Source organism: Haemorhous mexicanus, chromosome 8 (assembly GCF_027477595.1).
Source record: "Haemorhous mexicanus isolate bHaeMex1 chromosome 8, bHaeMex1.pri, whole genome shotgun sequence".
In the NCBI taxonomy this organism is placed as follows: Eukaryota; Metazoa; Chordata; class Aves; order Passeriformes; family Fringillidae; genus Haemorhous; species Haemorhous mexicanus.
Window position 1 is genome coordinate 19,193,505 of NC_082348.1, and position 24,863 is coordinate 19,218,367.

Consider the following 24,863-nt stretch of genomic DNA (forward strand, 5'->3'; position numbering starts at 1 on the left):
TCCAAGGACAAGTACAAGGACATCTGGCTACCACCCACACCACTGTAAGCTAAGAATGCAGACTCTCAGCTACAGAGAAATAGAAATTCTGCAGTGGTATTTTCACTGTTCTCAGCAAATGCTGAGAAATTCTATTTGATTTGTGCTCCTGGAAGCACTGTGAGGGTTTTGCTGCAATGCAACAAATGCTTTGCAAGCATGAAATTCTAGTGCCTAAAAGACTTTCCAGAGTATAATTATCCAGAAGTTATCTCTCTCCGAACTCTTGAGTTCTGTAAACTTTACGTTTCTTTACTGATTAAGTAAGAGCTTCTACAGAATTGTAAACAAAATCGTTAACAATAATTTGTCAGAAATTCTTCGTTCTGAAATCAAACATTCTTAAAAAATATTTTGGAATTTCAAAAATATTTTGGAATTTCAAAAGAAAAATCAGAAAGTATGACCAGTTTTGTAGCTGGGTCCACTTTGGATGGATTGACAGACTTATATCCATTTTACAAATGACATGCAAAGACATTAAAGAAAATGTACAAGATGACCACAAATCAGCGATGACTGAGAATAAAAGCCAGATATTCTGACTTACCAATATCTATTACATCAGTTAGCATATCTCTCCATACTTCTAATTCAGTAATGTATTTGTATTCCTAAAGAAAAGCTTCTGTTCCTTTCATTTCCAGTTTGACAAATTATTCTACCTGCATCACATTCCGTGCTGCTGCCTTCTAGGAACCGAGTCCCTTGAGGACATGAGCAGGTGTATCCTCCTGGTCTCAGCAAGCAGAGGTGGCTGCAGACATCTTTACAAGGATTAGGCACTGAAAAAGTGATAAAGTGATAAAGATTTGAAGAAGCAATGCAGCATATTCCTGAGGTAAGGCAGGGCAATTCCATAGTCAGTTGTGTCAACATACCACATTTACACTAAAACCTCTTTGCCTTTTCTTACACCCTTACATTCTTAAGGGAGAGACAATGGCTGCTGAGAGCCCATATAGCACCAGGAACAAACTACTCCAAGTATTAAATGATCAGCACTTTGCCAGGATAAATATATATTACAACTGTCCTTGTGAGGGAGGGGGAAAAGAGAAATGACAGTGTCATATTTTAGAGACTCAAAAGACCAGTGTCTGGTGTTCCGCTGTTGATTTCATTTTGGGTGTGCAGAAAATACTTGTCAGCCTGTATTTAATTTTTAGGTTTTCAGAAACTAATACTATCATTTACTAATAGACACATTATCAAAAGTTTACTAAGCTTTTTGCAGACATCAATACCAACTTCAATTTCATAGCAGACAATGGCTCACTGGGATCCTGATTACCCACCTGATTGGTTGTATCTGTGCTGGTGATAGATGCGCACTTGGGTAAGCCACGGATTTACAGTCAGAACTTTCACTTTTTCTCCATTCCCAAATTTATCCTTCTTCCAGACTTCTCCTCTTTCTTTAGCTATCCAATATAAATGGCCTTCAAAGACATCAAGGCTGTATGGACTGCCTACTTCTCAAAGGAACCAAATAACAGACTGTTAGCAAGCAAATCTTCAGCAGAACCGACAAAACTGCTGTTCTTCAGCTTAAATAAATTATTTATTCCTTTCATTTTAAGACACATGCAGTCATATATTTATATCCTCATGTGCCTGACCTCTTCATGTCTCAGTGCCCACATTAATTTATACTGATTAATAGTATACATAAAAAAAGCAAGAATCCAGTTTTTCACATTGTTTCCTATTTGGGTCACAACCTCTACTCTGGGAGTAATTACCTGGCATCCCTGAGCCTGGTGCACCATTGATCACCATATAAAGGAGAAAACACTACCAGGACTTATTGTTTGAAAAGCTCCCAAATGTAGCCCCACGTGTGAAGCCCAAGTGCTGTTAGCACACATCTTGGTTACTAGTAATTGCATAGTAAATTCTTACCTCCATGTAGTACAATGGTTCTGTCTGTCCCATCAGGTCTCATGGATTCAATTATATTTTCTTTAGAATCACTCCAATAGATCCTATCATTGTTCAAATAATCAATAGAAAGACCAGTTGGCCAGCCAAGGTCTTCAGAGACCAGAGTTTGTCTTTGTTGTCCATCCATCCAGGCACATTCAATTTTTGGCTGCCTTCCCCAGTCAGTCCAATACATGAGCCTGAAAGGACAGAATGAGAAATGGATACTGTTCAGTATTTGGTCACTGTGATTACCCTTTGGAGTTTCATGGAAAAGGTCAGTAATGGAAAAAAAAAAGCTGTTCAGCAACTTATGTTTTGCAGATGTGATTAGGAAGGTCACAGAGAGTTCACTGAACAATAAATACCAAAAGAACACCCATCAGTCACAATAAAGCTGTAGCATCCATGTCACTTCAGGGAGCTATGCTGCTGTAGTCCTACTGAGAGAAGCACATATCACAATATCTCATGATCTACCATTTAATCCAAGTTGCAGCGAGCCCAGCTATTGAATCTACAAGTGCATTTACATTGCTTTTCCCCATGGAGGAGGCTATGACTGTCCTGCTTAGAGCTGGTGAAGAGAATCCCATCTATTTCCCTGTTTCAGGAGTAACAGAGAAATTTGGTGGGCACATTATAATGTAGAAAAGAGATTTTTTTTTGAACCATCTGGCTTAGATCTGGCTTAGTCACCAACACAGGCATCCATGTTAAATCTAATCCTAAAATGCTTTCCCATGCTCACAAACTTTGCAATGTTAGTAAAAGGAAGTTGCAGAAAACATTTCCTTAGTCTTTCCTGAAAAATTTACGACTGTGGGGTTTTGGTTTCGAATAGCATTGGAAATAATTCTGTTAAGTCCTGCAATACTCACCCACGTTTTGGATTGACCACAATAGCTGCTGGTTGATCCAGGTGAGAAAAAATAAGCCATTTTCTATACCGTCCATCTAATTTTGCCACCTCTATGCGGTTAGTCCCTGCATCAGTCCAGTAAAGATGTCTGAATTGCATAAAACACAAAACATTCCAAAAGTAAATAGTTTACACTTGGAAGAGAAATAAAAAAAAAAGAAGAAACACTCTATCAAACTTGAAGAAAATTAATATCATGAACCTGCATTGATTACTGAACTTGTATAGAATATACAGACCCTAAATACAGGTAAGTTTAGCAAAAGAGAGTGATCTGTTGGCTCACTTGGTTTTTTTTCCTGTGAAAAAGTTTCTGCAGCTACCTCTGGTCCCTGTCAAATAATCTTCATTGAAGGACTGCTGAAAACTTTCATTGTTACTTTTAAGTAGCAGAAGGGGCTAATAAGCATCTTTAAAGACTCTGTTTTTCAGGAGACGATGAGGTTCATTACAAGTAAAAATTCATTTACCATGTAATTTATGCAGCAGCTCTGGAGATATCCAGCTTATTAGTTCACAGCTCCTCTCTAGACTTTTGTCTTCTGACAGAGATACTAATGAATAAATTGTTCCCACATCAGATGAAAATGCTTTTAGGTCCTAATAAACAGGGTGTTCAGTCTACTCTTCCTTGAATTTTGTTTATCTTTATCATCACGCCTTTATAATTTTTTTGACCTTAGATAACAAACAGACTCATTATTATGCACTCACTAATCATACAGTGCCTTCTGCTTGAATAAATTATCTCCTAGCTGGCCTGGGAATGTGAAAAAATACTGTAATTTCTATTTGGCAGATGAGCAGCAAGACTAAGCATCTCAAACCATGTGTAGCATTTTATATAATGTGCAGATAATGAAACGTAGCTTTTTAAAATACATTTCACCATTGTTCTGAAATCAGTGCAGCACTATGTTTGAAGTGCTGAAGTTGCTCACCAAGATGAAGCCTCACCAGGATGCTTGTGATATATATCCTGGATGCATCAGGTTCCTCTCAACATTATACCACATAAGCTACAGCTATGCCTGTCCACCATGTCCTTTAACAGTTATATTGCAAGATGAAATGACACTGTAAATATCAAACTCCCAAGAGTCAGGCCCAACTTTGTCCCAGCCCTTCTCAAAGGTAATAAACATAAGGAGTGATCTCATTATTTCAATTATTAAGTTTAAAAAATTACCATGTTTTAGGCCAAAAAAATCCACAGTCAGTAAAGAGAGAAAGACCTCTGAATCACAGTTACAAAAACCTAACAATTTTCTGAGAAAATGCACCTATTCATCAAACTTCAGAGCTCCTTCTGTTTTGGGATTGCTCATACAGCATAGGTTTGACAAGGAATGAGCAAAATAAAAGATAAAATTCCATTGTGGGTTGGAGGAGCTGTTGGAAGGAGCTTTCCTTCCAACAGCAAAGAAAGCTTGTTCCCTGGAGCGTACCTAAGTCATTGAAGAAGAATCCATCTGACATGGAGGCTTGTGTATTATCACTTTACTGATGCACAGCTGATCTGCCAGTTGCACAGAATATGTGATGCAGTCAGCCACACGCACATCTATTAACCTGCTGTCGGGGCAAGGACAGCTTACTACATTGTTCTGAACAACCTTCAGACTAGACATATTCAGAGATAATTCATAAACAAGAAAAAAGTGGATTTTGAACAGCCTGATCAAATTCACAAACTGACACATTGAAGCCACAGCATTTTTCTAGCTTTTCAGTGTGCTTACCTTCCAACCCAGTCAACAGCTAACCCATCAGGATTAACTATGTATTTGAGATTCAAGTCAACTTCCTTCGTTGGATTGTTCCTACTGCTGTCAAATGTAGGGAGATAAGCACGTTTGATGGCTCCAAACTCAGAACCTTGTCCCAGAATGCTGAAGTACACAATACCTTAAAAAGAGATAAGAAATGTCTAGTTAATTACATTTTTGTCAAAATTTCTAATTTTTCTGAGGATCTTATGTGAAGTTACCAGCACCATTTATTTATGAGTAAGGTTGTGTCAGTGTGTAAATTCTAAAGTCGTCCATCACATGCAAAATACACATCCAAAGTCATCTTGAGCTAGATTATTAAGAAATATATATCACATTTTTCAAGAGCAGAGGATCTTAGCTCTGAAACCTTTACACACGACTTTGAGAGTAATTTACACTTTCATAACCCTAGGGAGCAAGTATGGCCCAGGATAGCGGCCCTGCAGAAATAGTAAAGAAAGGGAACTTGAGGAATAAGCAAAAATATCAGTTTAATACAGGGATCTAATGGCCATTTCTGCTTAATATAAGTTCTTGCAAGATGTGGGCCAGGTTTGGGAACTGCAGAGGCAAAAGGAAAAGGAAGGGGTAAATAACAATCTTCTATTGCAGCATAATTCTAAAGAGCCACAATTCTACAGCTAAACTCACACTAAAATGAAAGGAAAACCAGGCCAAAATCCAGCTAAACTAAATTAAAGCATTAAAAGAAACCAGTGATGCTGGAGAATGAGTAGAGGGGAGGGGCACATTCAATGGAGACCTGGCCAGTTGATCTAATTTGATTTTGCTTTCCAGTGTAAATTAAACACCCATGCTGCAGAAATGCATCTTTTTAAACTAACCATTGCATGATTGAGTATCAGCATACTCACTCAGGCCTATCCCTTCAGGGTCCCAGTCATAATCCAGAGCCTGGATGCGCTCCTGGTTATCAATATAGTCAGAGTACTGTTCTGATGAGATATTGTACCTTCGAATCCGCACATTATCTGGCAGCAGTAACAATGGAGGATTACCTGGGAAACAATAATGAATTTATTTTCATGTATTTCTCATTTTAGAAAAAACAAATGAAAGTCATTTTTAATTAAAACTAAGCAGGATTTTCACAGGTTGTATCTGTACAAGTAGCAGAGGGAATCTAGGGCCTCTTCTAAAGCTTCAGAACTACCCAAACTTCATGGCTTTCCAAAATTCATAAAAAATTGAAATGCTTACCACTGAGGGTAGTATTATCCCTTTCACCATAGACCTTGCACAGACATAATTCCTTAAAAATTCTTAAACATTATATTGCAGATATTTTTTATATATATATATATGTATTCTTAAACATTATATCACCACATCTCAAAAACAGAATGCCACTACACACTAAATGGTTCCACTTTCCCCCTCAAAGTACAGCAAACAATTTTGAAAATACAAATAAATTGCCAGTCCTTTAAGCCATGACATGTCCAAGTTCTACCTTAAAGTTTGTGAATGTTAATTCTCCATATTCAGATGAATGTTCTCCTGGCCACAATTTAATTTTGGGTTAGCCTGTTAACATCCCATCAGGCCCTCATTTATGAGGGCTTGAGATTGTATGACAAAGCAGGGCTGAGTTCTATTCTACAGAAACAGAACTTAGGCACAACAAATTTAATTGTTACCAGCTACAATTATATTATCTTCTATCACTTAGCCTTCAATACTTTGTATGTCTAGATGCTTCCTGAACAAAGCCTGTGAAGAAGGGTATCAAAGAACTGGATTTCTGACACAGGCACAAACAGGCAGCCAGGCAGAAACTGAAGTGTAAATGTCCTTTGCATTTCCAGCCTAACACTCAGCAGTAAATATTTGCTGAACTAGGCCCCTGGATGGGTAACCTGGAGAGTTCATTTTCTTGTAGCATTTTTCATATTACAAATAATTTTTAGGTTTCAAAACCTCCAGTAGCATGTAAGTTTGGTCACAGGCATTCTGTTCTGAAGATTTTACCATTTGACTAGGCACACCATATATCTATCTTTTAGCTCTTGAAGCTGTTAAAGGGTAACTACTTTTCTAGACACAGTTCTGCTTTCAGTTTTTATATAATGCTCCTCCATTGTCACTTTTTTCTCTTTTCTTCACCTCTTTATTTTTATTATTACTGATCTATTACTATTATTTTCTGAGTCAACTCTGCCTATTTAAGGGCTGCCACACATGGTAGTCACTGCACTGCGGTATGATAAAAAGCCAATGACTGATGTGAAACATTGGCCAAAGTTCTGTTTGTGTGCCTCAGTCCATGAACAATGAATGGCAACCTGTCATCAAACTGCCTTTGACTTATACCAGTTTAATGCAACTTTTTGCTGATGCATTATTTTGTTGAAAAAAAATCTAAACTTCAGGAATAGGCAACATTAATTTCCTTCTGATGATAACCACAGGACAACAGGTTTTTGCAGAAAATTTCAGGAGAAATGAAGGCAGGCATAAAAATCAAGGTATTAATTTCTAATGTTTATAATTGGAAGCAGAGATGAGCACTTTCATTCCTAATTATGGAATAGGTGGAATACACAGATAGTATTATCTTACAGAATAAGGTTCGGCTTTCATTATCCTCTTCTTATAAAAGAGAGGATTACATTCATTAAGTTGCTATATAGCACTTGCTCTTTACATGTGGCAGTCAATCTCACTGTCAGTTAACATACCATCAGCTGCACACTGTTTCCCTTGTTGATCACCCACAGACCTGAAGCCATCTGCACAGAAACATTCATAGCTTCCTTTGGAATTCTTGCAGTCCTGGGTGCATGTTCCAAAGATCTCACACTCATTGATATCTAGACACAAGAAGAGAAAAGATTCCTAAAACTTGATTTCTTTCTTGTTAAGTCTCCAGGAGTCTCAGGGGTGACCTCATTGCTCTATACAATTCTCTGAAGGGAGGCTCTAGCGAGGCGAGGGCCAGTCTCTTTTACACTGCCTACAATGAGAGGAGCTGAGGAAATGTCCTTAAGATGAGACAGGGGAAATTCAGATTAGATATTAGAAAAAAACTTTTATTCTAAGGGTGGTCAAGCATCAGAGTAGGTTGCCCAGGGAGGTGGCGGAGTCACCTCCATCCCTGGAGGTGTTTCAGATGCATCTTCATCTGGTGTTGGGTGATGGTTTAGTGATTTAGGGGTTACAGTGGTGGTGCTGGGTTGACGGTTGGACTGGATATTTTTAAAGGCCTCTTCCAACCTTGATGATTCTATGCTGGTCATCTTTACTCCATGAAGTGGTAGGTTTGTGCCTTCCCCACATACTCTAAAAGATCAGTGACCTAATAAGTGATCCTTAAAATGAGCATCTATTATCACACAGAACACCTTATCACTCATCTGCTGTTTACCATGTCTTAACTACAGATTGCCAAAAATTACTCCAATCCCACTTAACAGGTTTCTTTTCAGAGATGCAGTTTTGATCATGTATTTTTATGTTAAATCAATAAGGCAAGACAAAAGATGACGTATGACTAAAATGAGATGCAAGAGCAAAGCTTTCTTGAAATGCTGAAGACAAGACACATCGTCCTCAGAAACTGTATCAGCAGGCAGGAAAGGGAGGGGTGGCCTTGGATCATTTTAATAATACCACACAAATTGTCCACAGGAGCTGGGAGAAGCAAGCAGAAGGGTTCTCATGAAAACATACTGAAACACCAACTGGGAAGGTACTATATCACATGACCACAAACTATAGCCTTTGAGTAGACTCCTCAGCACATTTTATCTGCATAAAATCCAGGGAAAAATATGGCACAACACACCTTTACTGTACATCTGTTCGAGAACAGAACAGAAGGAGTATAACCTGCAGTAAGTTTGTTTTCAATAAGGAAAAAGAAAACCAAATTTCTATCCCTCAGATTGCAAAGATATGACAAAACCTATGTGCTGTAAAACAAAAACATATCCACAGCCAACAAAAGCTTCAAAGAAGTCTTAACTGTGGAGCCAATTTTTTGTTGAATGAGGCATACATGTTAGAAAATATGATTCAGTGGCAGAACTTTTTAGGAAGCATCTGATAAATGTATAAAAATCCTGTTAGAATGTGAAAATTAAAGGTCACATTAGAATGATGAGGTGACAGGTCACTGAACATTTATCAGCAAGAAGACATTTAGAAGATAAAAAATACCTTCACAGGAGTTGCGATTATTTTCACTGGCCTTGTACCCTGGCCTACAGGAACAGATAAAGCCTCCTTCATTCAGATTGGTACAGTTATGTTCACAGATATTTTCTGCACAAGTTCGCTCTGATCCAGGATCTGAAACAAAAAAAAAAAAAAGAAAGAAAGAAAGCAAATTATACAATTATAACCAAAAAGTGAAGTGATAAGGGGGAAGCATAATAATTTTTATCATTATTGCAATTAAAAGTAGTTTTCAGATAGATTAAGTTATTTTCCCTTCCTTGTTTTTTCTAATTAAAATTACACGACAATGGTAATCACTGGTTAAGAGCTGTCAGCTAGTAAAGAGGGTCAGGAAAAGATCCATAATTATCAAAGCACACCTTCCTTAATAGAAATTACATTCTAAATTACCACCAATCTGCAACAACTGCAGAATTTAAGAGATTTGAATCTAATGCCTAACTTTGCCTGCAAGGCTCATTCTTATTCAGTGCTTTCTTATCAGCTGAACAAGAAATATTCTCAATTGATATCATGTATAACACAGGCCCTACATTATCCTACATCTGGAAACTAGGGAGAAGATGGCATGTAGTTCATGCCAAACCTAATCTAAAGCCTACTGCAGTAGAGCTCATTGCAGAGAATGCACTGCCCTTTAAAATATTCCTATAATGGAAAAACCAAGTCAGGGATAACAGTCAGTCTGTAACAGACACTGAAAATTATACATGTCTGAAAGTCCATATAGAATTCTATTGGTTCATATATACTCTATATAAGCATAAAATACTTGAGTACAAATGCAAAGCTGTTATAAAAACAGAAAAGATAAATAGTATGCTTATTGGAAGATCATGAGGAAAAGACACAAATGTATGGCAAAAATTTTACATTAAGCTGATTATGCTCTTTTTACATACACATTCCAGTGCTGATTAAATTAAGTTTAAACAGTTCAATTTCATATACATGTAGAAGCACAAATTCATTGTACACATACACAAATATTCCACTTTCATTATAGCAGGTAATTGATGTTGGAAAGGCTCCAAATGTCACCATCTGATCTGTATTCACATTTATCCCCAAAGAGCTGAACGCAGACGTCAGAAGGTGTCTGCTTCACACTGCTTCATTACCTTTTTATACTTCTATATTTTCATCAAATCATTGCATTGGGCTCTGTTACCTAAAGACCATTGGGATGGTAATTGAAACAGAGAAATCAGCTGCTTCAAAATGGACTACACTATAGGCTTCCAAGTTATTTGTGTTTTGGAAGTCTGCTGGATTGCAAATCAACAGTGTAGCATTTGGCACACACTTGATGCCATCACAGCCTGACAAATTGAAATTACAAGTGTATGCTCATATTACCAATCTGCAGCTGTCAATATATTGACATAAAAAGTTAGGGTTTTGTTCTGTTTTTTTCTGAGATTCATGGACTACCTCTCAACTCAAAGTTCAAGTCAGAGCTTTTACATTTAAATGGATGCTAGGAAATACATAATAAATAGTTCATAAAAGCTGTACAGAGGATCTGAGAGGGCCAACAGGCAAAGGACTAGTGGTCCTTTAAGAATTCTGTGGTCATGTTTGTAAAAAGGGAAATAGAAGCATCTCAATATACTTTTATTTTAAACAGGGCTAGAGCAACATGTATCAGTTCAGAGTCTGCCCCTAATAACACCACAGGCTGGTCTATTGCAATTATGGTTGAAATAGATGGATGTTCTTACCTCTGTAACACAACCTATTTCAAAACAAGATCAAAACCAGTATCAATTTTTTTTTTTGGATGCATAAATACTCTACGCCTAAAAAAGACTGTATTCAGAGCACTGAATTTCATGGAATGATGAAATCATTCAAGCTGGAAAAGATCTTTAAGATCATCAGGGTGTATAAACCAAACACTGCCAAGATCCACTAAGCCATGTCTCTAAGTAGCACATCTATATGTTTTTGGAAGACATACAAAAAAATGAAAACAGAAGTGAATTAAAACAAAATAAACTATAATAATGAAAGAAGGAAAACAGCAAATATTTTCCTTGCTAACTGAATAATCTTAGAACAGGCTTATTAAAAAACAATAAAGAAATTCACACAGGCTACTTAAAAAACAATACTTCTTAGTATGGTATTCCAGAAAAAACATTCATTGCTTTCAGTTTCAGAAATATCTATTTCAACAGCATTGTAATTTTGTATTTTATTGATATTATTACTTACTGCAGCCTATTTCATCAAAATGGTCTCCACAGTCATCGTAATTGTCACAGACATAATGTAGGGGAATGCAGTTTCCATTACTGCACTTGAATTCTTCAGTTTTACAAGGCCTTGGTGTTGGCTCTCTACCTACAATCAAGAAGAGCAATATTCCTCTGTCACAGTTTAAAGTATGAAGTACCAACAGACAGCCCTATTCCTCATTGCTAATGGGGAAACTGATGCCATCTGGTAAAACAGCAGCAAGACTACTTTGGAAGTCTGTATAAAGTTAAAACCATAACCAGGATGTAACATCCTGATTTCTAGTCACATCTCCATGAACTGAAAGAAGTCCTGCTGTTTTATAAAAAAGACAAAAGGAAAATTCTTTGTGTTAACAGTTGACTAAACTTTCCTTTTAATAGTGCAAGCTTATTAATATCCATTAATGATATACTTCATACACCTACTGCAGACTTCAAGAAATTATAGAGATATTAGTAAACTATTAACATTTAGACTATTGTACAATAAAGCCAGCAAATGTCATTAGGCAACCAAAAATATGATTACACTTGAAAATGTGCAGCACAGTCAGCGAGCACTACGTAAGATTTCTGAGGGCAAAAACCTACTGAATATTAACAGAGCTGCTGCAGGGTTTGGGCCTACATGTCAAGACTGTTAATATGTGCTTAACAGTGTCACAACTTCACTGAAGTATTACCATTGGTTTATTTTAAAAGTCCCAGCTAGCCATCCCATCCCAATTTTACTATACAGCCAAACTTTCCTCTTCCTACTTTTAGGTAGAGCTCATAATAAGATGAGCAAATATGTAGCTGGTGCTTATAATAAAATCTAGTATTGTTTGAAAATCATGCTCTTTACTTTTCAGACAAATGTTTGCCCATTTTTGCTACTTATACAGAAAGCTATAAATACATAGTATCAATAACCAGAGTTAAAATTATTTCATAGTGAGCTCTTGTTTTCATTATCTAAGGCTAACTTTGACATCTCTTTGGTATTATTAAACATTAAGCACATCAAAATTACTGAATTTGATGCTCAATTTTTGTAAACATACAGTGTTCCTCTTTCTCGTCACTTCCATCTCCACAGTCATCCTCCTGGTTGCACAGCTCATGACTGTATATACAGCGATTGTTTTCACACCGGAAACGGAATGGAGAGTCACAAGCAATATCCACTGCAAGCACAGAGGTAAATCAGTCACATTTTGATACTTCAGGCCATTGGGTCACAAATTATTCATATCACTTTTCTCTTGGAACATTTATATGCTTTGTATATTTCAAAAGGTGAGGAGGCGTTCAGAAAAAAAATACTTTCTGCATATTTTGGTGATTGCATGTTAGGACATTACACTTTTTTTTATCAGAACACAGTACCTCATCTTTGGCCAAAGACAAATTCTCTACCTACATATAACACTGAGGTTTCTAGGTTTGTTTGTGAAGAAAATTGTCTGGAAATCCAACATGTTATTTAAGCGCATTACTGACAAAACCAGTTTAAGTAGCACCTCCAACACCTAATTATTAGACCTCATGTCAGGACTTCTTAGCCATATTTACAAAGATGTCCTGGCATATAATAGCTTTGAAAGTTCAGCACTTGTAACAATATACATTAACTGATTTCAAACTGACATTCTTATTTTTGATAACCAGCTTGAAAAAGTGAAATAGTGAAACATGAATAGTGAAGCATATCTCTGATATCTGATATGCATCTCCCTACTTGCATAACCACATATACAAACATCTGCAAAGCAGTGAGAAATACTGTCACAGAATGAAGTGAATTTGCATGTAAAGCAAAATTCTTAGCACTCATCCCAGATCATTACAATTTATTTTCTAATTGAGCTACTATATGTAGAGATTAAGCATATTGTTCATTTTAATATAATTTCTCTCTCTTACAGCAAAGGTGAAGTTCTTCATCAGAGTCATCTCCACAATCATTATCTCCATCACATTTCCAGTATGGCTGAATACAGACATGGTTTTTGCATTCAAACAGCATGGGTGGACAATATGTACCATTAGGATACCGCGTTGCTGAAAAAAAAAGAAAATTATAAAATTTTCATTTACAATAAAAATTTTATGTTTTTATGAAAAATAGTGAGTCCAATCCCATATTATTTTTAAAAACACTTATCTCCATACTAGGAGATACTATATGAGGTGATTCACAAATGTACAGCATTTGCTGAACATTTGTGAAGCTGCAAGGACTGAAGACTTCTTCACAGCTACAAGTAATTAATTGAGGTTTAAAAGGAGTGAAACAACTTATGTTAAACAAGCTTTTGAAAATAAACAAATTAATTTAACAAATGCTACTTGAATTTGTTATTGACAAATCTAGTTCAATAAAAACGATAATTAACTGGCACCAAACAGGAATGATTGAAGAAGCACATAAGATATGTAATTTCAAAAGGAGTCATGTTGATATAGCAAAAAACTCCCACTCATATTCTGAAAAAACTGTGAAAGGAACTTAACTAAACCAAAGAAAGACCAAAAAATATTATTCTACCACCCTATAGAAATATATACCATACCCTTGCCCTTTCAATGGCTTCTCATACATTTTATCCATCATTTAAGAACAGTCAAATGTTTTATAACTCAGGTTCTGAAAGACAACTGCTGTGATGTATGTCACGGGATGTGGAAACCATCAGAAAAATATAGTTCTGTGCAGATGCCCTTTTTTACTTAAAGCACAGGAGTTAAAATTAAGTACGTGGAAAGATGTACAGAACTGCCCTGATACCAACATGAAGAGAAAGGAACTCTCCCATGTACTGAAGTCTAAGATCATGGGAACATGTAAGTCAGAACCAACACATCAGGATCACCCAAAAAGCTGATGTCAGTCAACACAGGTAGAGCACAGAGGGAATATTTTCAGAGGGAATATTTTCATTCCAACTGGGAACAATATTTTCTGGGCAAACAGCTGCAGCTGTAGATCCAGGCAAGCTACAAACACTTTTTTCACAGTAGATCAATATATCAAAGGAAAACAGAAATGGAAAAGTATATTATTTCCTTGGGTTCACTGACACTTTAGGACACTTTACACTACTCTGAGTATTATAGAAAACAATCTCATTACAATTCTTGTTAGAATTTGGTACAACTGAAACAGTTTGGTTCTTGCAATGCTCATGGGATAGTGAAAAATTTTAATTCAATCACACCTGTATCTTCTCCTGGACGTGGTAAACACATTCATTTCCAACCATTAAGAATGTGTTTACAATCAGTGTAAGAGATGGCAACCCATCATTATATTAAAATGCTGATTCTAAATATTATGCTTATCCTGAATTTTTACTAAAATCACTGAGCATTGCAGAACTCTATATCTCTAAGGAGTCATCGCACTTAAAAATAGGGAAAAGTGCAAATCTTTCTGGAAGTGAGCACAATGAGCACCAATTTCAAAGCTTATAACTCACGACAAGTTGCTTCATCAGAGAAATCAAGGCAGTCTGCATTTCCATCACATCTGAAACGCTCTGCAACACAGTGTCCACTATCACACTGGAAATAACCTGGGTGGCAGGTTCTCAGCTCTGAAAAGATTAAGAAGTAACTGTTGAAATGTCTTGTTCAAAGACAGAAAAATTTTTTATATTTTGAGAACTATCTTCTAAAAACGCTGGAAAACCCCAGACTACTAAAACTGTGGTATTCTCTACTTTTGGTGGAGTGACTAACGTGTCAGGGTGAACATTACTTCTTTAAAGACGCTTCCCATAAAAGATCATTTTGCAGAATTATTTATCACATTAGAAACAAGAGTGTGAACATGTAAGAGGTAGCATTCAGATAATACACACCACAGTCACGTTCATCCGAATTGTCTTCACAGTCGTCATCGTGGTCGCAGATCCACCGGGAAGGAATGCAGCGCAGATTGTCACAACGGTACTCACTTTCTGTGCACTCACGAGGACCTTCATTTACAATCAATGTACAAATATGAAAAGTTTCCCAGATGTACAGTTAAACATCCACACCTATCTCATTGAACCAGACAAAAGTAATGTGGGCAGAGGTAAAATCTTAAAAATTAAATTATGATAAAACATCATCATCCCCAAGTACACTTTAAATATTGTAGATATTCCATGTCCCTCTTGACACAGAAAAAAGGAAAATCACTGCAGACTTTGTTTCAACACAGAATTATACAGAAGCTTTTAATTCAAATTAGAGTAAAAAAGATCCACTATTATTGTTTAAGAAACTATACATTTGCACACAGGATAAAATTTAAATGTCACTTTTCAGTGGAAAACAGGAATTTGTGTTATTGTGATGACTGGATCGATTAGTGTTTTTATGCATCCTTGATATCAGCATGATATTGCAGCAAATAAAAGAGATACTACCATATAAAACAAAGAAGGGTTGCATTTGAGAGCTGCCTTGTTCTCATAAAAAATAGAAGGAAATTTAAGTCAAAAGTGGGACTGTATAATTACAAAGAAACAAGAACTCACTGCAGTTATGCTCATCAGAGTTGTCTCCACAGTCATCATCTCCATCACACTTCCAGCGCAGTGGGATACATCGATGATTGTCACAACGGAAATCTCCAGAAGGACTGCAAGTCATCTCCTCTGAAATGTAGACAGTTTGACAAGAAAACAGCACACATTAGCATAGTCTTTGCCCAGGAACATTATTACTGAGGGCTTTCAGAAAATCTGGGTGTTCACAAATCGGAGAAATATTCCAGGTACAAAGTTACGTTGACATTACCTTCTCCAAACTTACCACAGCCTTGTTCATCACTGTTGTCTCTACAGTCATCATTCCCATTGCACACTGCCCACTGTGGTACACAACGGTAGTTGGTTCTACAGCTGAATTGTGTGTGATTGTCACATCGATAAGCAGGTCCCACTGAAAGAGGCAGTTCTCAAAATTAATTGTTACTTAGCCATTAACTGTCCTCCTTGCTTTTCTGCCTCTTCTAACCTTTTATGATTTACAGTCAATTATTTTGACTAAAAAGAGCTATCTGATAATTTTAGTGTGGAAAAAGAGAAAGCATTAAATGAATCTGATTTTACTACCTTTTCCAATCTATGCTGCTTGTATGCTGCACATGCTACAAGCCCATCACAGGATCAAATCACACTCACTGTGTTTTTCCCTAAACTATTCAGAGCTGGCAAAGCTAGCAATACCCCAAATGTGGAAGCCAGAGGAGGCAGCTTGTCCTCAGATGGCAAAAACTTGGTCACAAGTTCTTGAAGATGCCCCTTAGTTCAGAGAGACTTGCTAGAGCATATAGGAAAATTCTAGCATCAAGAAAGTCAGAGTGAGATACTGCCAGTTTCTGATAATCTGGCCAGCATAAATAGGCTTCCTCTCCATCAAGAATAAGTAAATAGTAAATTATCACACAGTCTCTATGTTTTCTAACAATCTCTACCACATGAATGCAATTCGCTTGCAGAAAATACTCCTTTCCAATAAACTTTCTATCTCAGGAAAATTAAATGATGTGGTTCACTCTGCTTTTAGTGCACTTTAATGTAGGCATTTTACTACAGCTGTGTGCTTACTGCATTCGTGGAATGGCTCATCAGAGTTGTCACCACAATCATCATCCACATCACACTTCCAGGACTGCGGGATACAGCGGCCATTGTCACATTTAAATTGGCCTGGGGGACAGGTTCTACTGGCACAGTGAGCACTATCTTCATCCGAGTTGTCACCACAGTCATCCTCTCTATCACACTGCCAGGCTTCTGGGATACATCGTTTGTTGGCACACTGCCACTGATGAGTTTCACACTGGTGATTGGCTGGAAGAATACAGATCAGCTGTTAGAATACTGAAACTTGCAGAAATGATCTGCTGCTGTTATATCAATTGAGTCCTTATGTTTACATCAACAGTTAAAAACAAAGCCAGAAAGAAATTTAAAATGTTACATATACTTGCCCAGTTAAAGCAGTTAAGCTACACTTTCCTAATATCACGTCACATTTTCCCCAGGTATCTTCAGACAAGCTCACTAAGGCTCTACAGTTTTCTAGGAGAAAGACATATACTATCTTCTCCTAAAGCAGAGGGAAGTAAACCCAACATTCAACTTGACTGAGGCAGGGTCTCCCACTAACTTCACAGAGGAGCTAAGTGGCATTTTGGCTCTGGCCATGCTATCAGCTCAAGTGTGTATTGCCTGATGAGCCTGTTTCTCCATGAATTAACATGACAGAAGACATAAGAGAAAACCATGCTAATATCAGCTGCACAATCTAGAAAAATATATTCCCTAAGGGCAAAGCACTGAAAGGTGGTATCAGCAGTGCTGGCAAACTGGGGCAGCTCTCAAAACAGAAGTCAAAACTTATCTCTACTTCCAGAATTTCTTGCCGTACTCCACTCTATTACTTTCTTTTACATACACTGCCAAACTGTTCAAGAGAAAACAGTGTATTATAATTTCCATTAATGTTCTAGACCAAAGGATTCTGTTACCATGCACGAGATAACAAGTAAAAGGAATTACATAGGCCTAAACTGATTTTTATTGTACCCAGTATGTTATGCTGTACCAGCCTTACACAGCTGCCATACTTCTACTTTTAAATTCCCCTGTGGCACATTTAAAATCTTAGCTATTTGAAACTCAGTTCAAATTGACATTTCATTTATTTCTGTCATTGTTAGAACCACATTGGAATGGAAGGCAATGACACTACCAGTTATATAACCACATTGCTTTCCCCTTTGCTTTATATCACTTGCTTGCAGCTGCCAGAACTACATTATTTACAAAAAGAGAAGGAAGGATATGCTTTTTAAATTAGACATAAGTATGTGGAATAGCATACGCTTTTAAGGAGATAACATTATTCCACAGGCATAATTATGCTACATTTCTATAAGACTGCTATCACAAGCTGCTCTCCAAAACATATCTTCCCACATGAACTGGATTTTGTGCAATGCAGAGGATGTAACAATTTTGTCCAATCACACAAAGTAGAATAGAGGGAAAATTAGACTGACCTAGGCATTAGGAAGCCCTAGATTCTTCATAATCACCATGGCATTACTCAGAGCAAAACAAAGTGAGTCCTGTTTCTAAGATTTTATAACTCAGATAGTAATTTATCTCAGGGCAAATTTGTCTTGGAGGTATAAAAACTGTTTATGTTTTGATATCGTACATTTTTGCTCTCCTTTGCCCTGCTTACACAGAGGTGAATTGCTCCAGCAGGTTCAAGACTACAGAAGACTGCATCTGCCTATCTCACCTTTTTATCTTTGAAAAAGGGATAGTGATTATGAAATTTATATGTTGATTACACGTTTTATACTGGCAAAACAGGTTAACTTATGTGTTGGAACATACCACAAAGTACAGGATCTTCGTCTGATCTGTCATGGCAATCTGGCTGGGTATTGCATAAGAAATGTGAACTTGTGCAGTTCCCATCATTGCACTGGAACTGCCCCACAGGACAGTACCGGTGCGGACAGGTTGGGGGCTCATCTGAGCCATCTCGACAGTCCTTCTGTCCATCACATTTCCACCAGATGGGAATACACCTACAAAGAGAAAACAGTGTGCTCTTTGTTGAAGATATGGCTTTACAGATGTACAACCATCCTTCTACAGCACAAAAGACAGTCTTAGTGATATTTCTTGAAACATCCAAAACATCTTGAATTTTATGTCTTCTATTTCATAAGCCAAATACTAATAAAATATGGCAGAACACTGTCACCAGAAACAGTTGCTAAACAGATGATATTGGTGGACCTCTAGAAGGAAGTTCACAGAAAATAATAAAGATTTAATTTTCATGTTCACTTGTGGTAAACCTCTGATATTTTTTAGATCAATCATTTAATGAGATAATATTTCAACAATTCACCCAAACTTTAGCACAAAAAATTTCACTAGGGATTATCATTATAACACTGCTTCAAAAGGCAACCCAATAAGCACACCTGCTTCATAGGCTCCAGGGTGATACATCAGTACAAGAGCTCTTATATCACCATTTCTCTCCCTCCACTGCTGTCTCAGTAAAAGGGGTTAGAAATGTGCCCTCACATCAGCTAAATGGCTTTCCTGGGCCACCAGCAGACAGTATATATTTGGCAGAAACAGATACATTGTAAAAGATGTTTAAAAAAAATAAAATAAAATTCCAGGTTTGAGAATTCAACAAAAATAGTTTCTGGAGGTACATGCTTCTAACAACCCAAACTTTGCTACATCAACAATGCCTATAACAGAAAGAAAAGTTAAAAGTACTACTTATGGAACCAGCCTAGAAGTACTTTTCCAAAATGAAAGCCTGTCTTCCTGTCTTTTCCTGGTTTTCTCTCTGCAAGCATGTGACAAATCCATAATGATAACAGAAGAAAGCCCTAATTTCCTGCCCTTTTGAACAGACTAAACTGTAAAATATATCCTTAAAAACAAACAGAAAAAGCAATGGTGAGCAGTGGACTTACCTTTCTGTGTCTGCACAGAGAAACTGGGTGCTAGAGCACATTGGAAGGCAGTGGGCTGTATTGCCAAACTGTATGACCATGAAGTTATCAGGACATTCACAGGAAAAGCCCTGACCACCAGCTTTTATTAGGCAAAGATGGGAACAACCACCATTATTGGTGCCACAAGGATTATTAACTGGCAAAATAGAAGAATAAATATTACCATACTTCGTAAATTCCAGAACAAAAAGGTTTCAATCTATGATAGATTTCTCCAATACTGTTTCGAAAACTTTAATGCAAGAGGTTGAAAACAAAACCTAGATAAGCAGGCATTTCATGAGAGAAATATATGTCATTTCATGTACACAAAATCTATGCTATCAAGCAATGATGTTTTAGAAACTAATTTAAAATTATGCATTAGCAGTTATTGCTTTTCAAAAAAAGGACAATTTATAAATATAAACTAGATGCCTACATTTACTCTGTGCCTTTTATTCCACTCAGCATAGGCAAAAGGTGAGTGCACTCAGGGTCCTTTACAACTAGTCCCCAAATAACAGCTGATCCTCTAAACGCAAATCTAATTCTGTTTTCTCACCAAATGGTTGTCTGTATGGATGGTAAACATGGATGTCAAATGGTCTGTGCGTGGTATTCACAAGAACAGTCCTTTCTGATCCATCATATTTATTTCCCTTTTCAACTGTCCTTGTGTTCCAGTCAGTCCAATATATTGTGTCCTCAAAAATTGTTATTGCAAAGGGATGAGGTAGAGTCCCATCGTATACCGTGTGACGATGATGCCCATCCAGGTCAGAGTACCTCCACAAAGAAAAATTTGTGCAAAACATTCAGATAAATACTAAAACTTCGTTTCATCTTTTCTCTTCACATATTATGTATGCTTATGGTCCTTCATTATTGGTGACCAGAAACATGAAATTTAGAATTGCAGCTTCTTTATGCCCTAAAGACAGATCACCATCCTTAGCAAATTCATTTTAGTATATGGAGGAAAATAAAACAGGCTATTTATTTCAGGAAAATAAGTGAATAGAAGAACAGCCACTGAAATGTATAGTCCTCCAGAAGCACATTAGCTAGAACAATGAAATTTTGCACATTTATTGCCTTAACAGTGAGTTATTTTTATCACAAAAGAGACTAGCTTGACTAGATGATTCAGACTGCTAATAATGAAACACTGAAAACAATAATAGGCTTCCTATATTCCTAAATTTTACATGTCTTTCTGATTTAGAGCTTCCTTTGCTGAGCTATCATTGACAAGATTTTACATTTTTCTATAACTTCCCCTTCTATATGGGGAAATTATGAAATACAAGAGAGGAGAGAGAGAGAGAGAGAGAGAGAGAGAGAGAGAAAACATACACATAATTAACTTACAATTTTAAAAACACATCTCTAATACTTTATCATAGAAAAGGCTGCCAGAAGAATTAATAGAGAAGAAGCAAATACAAATCTAAATGTAAATCTAAATGTGCAGGTAAATATGAATACAAATATGAACACTAACATAAATACAAGTTATTGGTTTCAAAATATTTCAGTATTATGAGTTTCAAAATCATTTAAATAGTCAGATAACTATTACTTATTTTTACTGCTATTTAGTGGGAATTATCTAGTACTAGAAGCAATGTATAGATATTTCTTGACTGACAAAAAAATCCCACTTGCCAACAGGAAATTCCATATCAAACTAAGGGACATTCAGACATCTTCTAGAGTGTTGTATACATCTTATTAGCACATAACTAGTTTAGTTACAACTCAATTGTCATCTATAAGCAAAAACAAGAGAATTAAAAAAATAGGGAATTTATAGTCAATTTTGCTTTGGTTCAGGTTGTATAACTAGACACAGAGAAGTTGCATATTTTAGTACAGAGTGTGAAACTTTTCACTGTAATTTTTTGACAATTTTCACTGAATGTAGCAACTCGGTTACTGTGTCATCTAATGATCCATATCATCAGACATTTTGACTCCAGTTTTCTATAGAGTCAGTGGGCAGAAATATTTTTTTTTTTCCAGCACCTATAAATTCTCCCACCACAATCCAACATGAGCAATCATTCAGTTGTTTTAATATTTCTTGTGTACATACTCAATATAATTTAGATGGGCATCTGTCCAGTAGAGCTTGTCATTGGTGTAATCTATGGTAAGTCCATTGGGCCACTCCAACTTTGCAGAGATGATTACAGTCTTCTCCTTGCCATCCATGCCAGCTCGTCCAATATAGGCTCGATCTGCCCAGTCTGTCCAGTAAATCTGTCTGTTCAAATGAATACTTAGAGTTAGGATTGTTGAAGTAAATACTAGAAGTCATGCCTCAAATATAGTTTTTCCTGCCACAGAACTAAAGCAGAGATTGAGGAAGAAGAAAGCTAATATATTTCTTAGTTTAACTGCTACAGCAGGCAATTGTGCAATCACAATTTAATTCAGTCAGCCTCAACACCTACCAAACCACACACACTTCTATCAACCTTTTTAGCCTTGCAATCAGAACTTTCTAGTCCATATGGAACCAAATTCCACTTTCAATGGTAGCTGACAGCCATGCACATACGCCAAATAGGAAAACTCCTATTTCTCCTAAGCTGCAAATAAGTACTAACACCACCGAAATCTAAATGCAAGCAGCCCAGATTTACTTCAGATTTTCAGAATAGTGCAAGATTATTTGCAAAATAAAGGAAAAGGACTCTTGGAAAGTCATACCCATATTTTGGATGAACAACAACTGCTCTGGGATACTGAAAGCAGAAAGTATTGTTGGCATCAACACACCGATCCACCAGTTTTTTCCGGAATCTTCCGTCAAGTTCAGAGACATAGAGACAATCTCGGTAGGCATCCACCCAGTATAATTTTCTGAAATATTTGAGAGTTAATTTATTAAATATTATTTTCTCACTCTTATTTTGCTACACAGAATCTTTAATTTTTTTTCTCCTAGAAGCAATGTATCCACTGCAAAGGAACACATACTTCATTGACATCTCTTCCACACCATGCTCCAGGCTGCTCTTTTCACTTCTGTTTTCCTTGTAACCACAAGCAGTAGTGCCAAATTCAAACTTGCAGGTGCCCAGTTGAGTAATAACATGCCATTTGCCTACAAATTCCTGAACACCTCTTCCCTTTCTTTCCTACCAACAATGGCCAGGAGCAGGAAAACAGACATGCAGTGCAATGGACTGTGACCAGGGCTGTAAGGCATTGTAGAGTATCCTCAACTGTCCCATGCTGCCAGCTCTGCTCTCATCAAACAGGTAGAAAAGTCCTAAGTAGTTTGACACCCTAATTTAAACTTCATGTTGAATTTTCTAACACTTCTATTACTTTGCTTGGGAATTACACACAGCTGTAAGCCAAGAAATCATACAAGCAGAAGCAATGATTTTTTTTAAAGCCTGCATCAAAGCAAAGCATTAAATTCAATTAGAACTACAGCAGGATACGTTGAAATTCTCTGCAGAGGTGGTCAGCTCCAGCATTCAAGTGTCATTCCAGAAATAGCCTGACAGATATAGTTCTGCCTACACCACCCTAAGTAGCACCATTCTCCCCAGGGAGGAGGAGAAAACAGTCTTCTTCAACCTGCATCTCATGGCATCCTTTAATCCTCTCTCTGCACAGAAAACAAGCAGGAAAATTCAACCATTTTACTGTTCTTCAGCCTGCCTGGAACACCTAAACAAGAACTGACTGAAGACATAACTAATGTTATGTCTGAAATAATTCAAAAGCTGTATTAGAAATGAAGCTGTAGGACCAGTTCAGCTAAAATTTGCCTTTTGCTTCATCATCTCTCCATGATTCATAAAGCATTTGGGGCTGCTGGCAACATTAATTATCATTAGGTTTAGAGACAAAGTGGCTTAAAAATAAACACTATTACATGGGCAGATTGGTATAAACACTCTCATATAAGTTCCAAAAGTGACTTTTTGAACAATTCTTATTGGTTTACAGTCTGATCCATGTTATTTAAACTTTTCATGCTTATATTACTGCACTTGGAAAAGAAGATGAAACACAGCAAGACCACTGTCAGAGTGGCCACCACATAATGACAAAGGTTCTGGGACAGTAAATCAGACTACTTTTTGAAACACAGGCAACTAAAAATTTACTATAATGAGATGTGTTTTTCAATTACCTCACCCATATGCTGATCTCCTGACAGAAAATTATGTGGATCACGTTGTTTGAGAGTGTCAGTTAAAGGTGCATTTTTCAAGAGCCAAAGACACATGCTCTTCACATTGGTAGAGGAGCTAAATTTCATTAAGGCTTGCTATTACTTACTTCACTGTGATCTAGTTACCTGTTACAATATTTTGTTTATGCAGAGTGAAACCTGCATGCCAATCCCAACAACTGTTAGCAAATGATCAATGGTTGAGCAAGTCTGACAGAACCTCAGTATACTACATATATCAGAGTAATTTAAGTGTTATGTATTAGATGATAATTAACAATTTCAGAGCAGTTGTGTAACACTGCATCTACAACCCAAACTATTTCACTACTCATCAGGAATTTCATATGGAGCGGGGGAAAAGCCCTAAGATAAACTCCTTCACACATCATTTCTTCAGTAGCTCAGAAAGACAAAAAATGTATTTTCTTACCTGCCAACCCAGTCAACAGCGATACCTTCCCCGTTGGGCACATCATCACTTATCACTGTCTCCTTATTTGTCCCATTTAGGAACATTCGTTCAATGACATTCCTCCCCACATCAATCCAGTATAACCTCTTTTCCACCCTGTCAAAGTCCAGTGCCACCACATTTCTCAGTCCTTGCAAAATGAGAGAGTAAGACTGGCCATCTGCTGTGAGATTTCTCAGATAGTAACGGTTGCTAAAAATAAGGTATGGGGAGATATTACTATTTTGCCGGCAACTTTTTCCATCAGGCTCCCGGATATAGCCTGGGGCACACTTACAGATGTAGGAGCCAGCTGTGTTCTCACAAATCTGGCTACATACTGATGGAGTTTCATTGCACTCATCAATATCATCACAAGTCCGTTTATCAGACATAAGTTTGTATCCGGGATGACAAGTACAGTAGAAACTTGTCTGTGTGTCTGTACAGTCATGATCACATCCACTGATTGAAGGGTCACTGCATTCATTTACACCTGGGAAAGGAAAGGAGTTCTATTCAAGGAGCCAGCTAGCAGAGTAATAGTGCAGTCACTTTCCA

At 37.0% G+C, this 24,863-nt stretch overlaps 1 protein-coding gene across 1 annotated transcript in view; it reads right to left on the reverse strand.

The window, feature by feature from the left end:
* LRP2 (LDL receptor related protein 2) overlaps window positions 1-24,863 on the reverse strand; it is a 109,417-nt gene that overhangs the window by 8,564 nt on the left and 75,990 nt on the right. Inside the window, 22 exon segments of the mRNA XM_059852359.1 lie at window positions 705-824; window positions 1,338-1,517; window positions 1,945-2,165; window positions 2,847-2,975; window positions 4,630-4,795; window positions 5,538-5,681; window positions 7,365-7,496; window positions 8,845-8,976; window positions 11,086-11,214; window positions 12,158-12,280; window positions 13,020-13,157; window positions 14,576-14,692; window positions 14,960-15,076; window positions 15,626-15,820; window positions 15,888-16,031; window positions 16,700-16,945; window positions 18,506-18,702; window positions 19,621-19,798; window positions 20,207-20,430; window positions 21,743-21,913; window positions 22,363-22,515; window positions 24,282-24,798. Of these exon segments, the coding sequence (XP_059708342.1) occupies window positions 705-824; window positions 1,338-1,517; window positions 1,945-2,165; window positions 2,847-2,975; window positions 4,630-4,795; window positions 5,538-5,681; window positions 7,365-7,496; window positions 8,845-8,976; window positions 11,086-11,214; window positions 12,158-12,280; window positions 13,020-13,157; window positions 14,576-14,692; window positions 14,960-15,076; window positions 15,626-15,820; window positions 15,888-16,031; window positions 16,700-16,945; window positions 18,506-18,702; window positions 19,621-19,798; window positions 20,207-20,430; window positions 21,743-21,913; window positions 22,363-22,515; window positions 24,282-24,798 (3,873 nt within the window).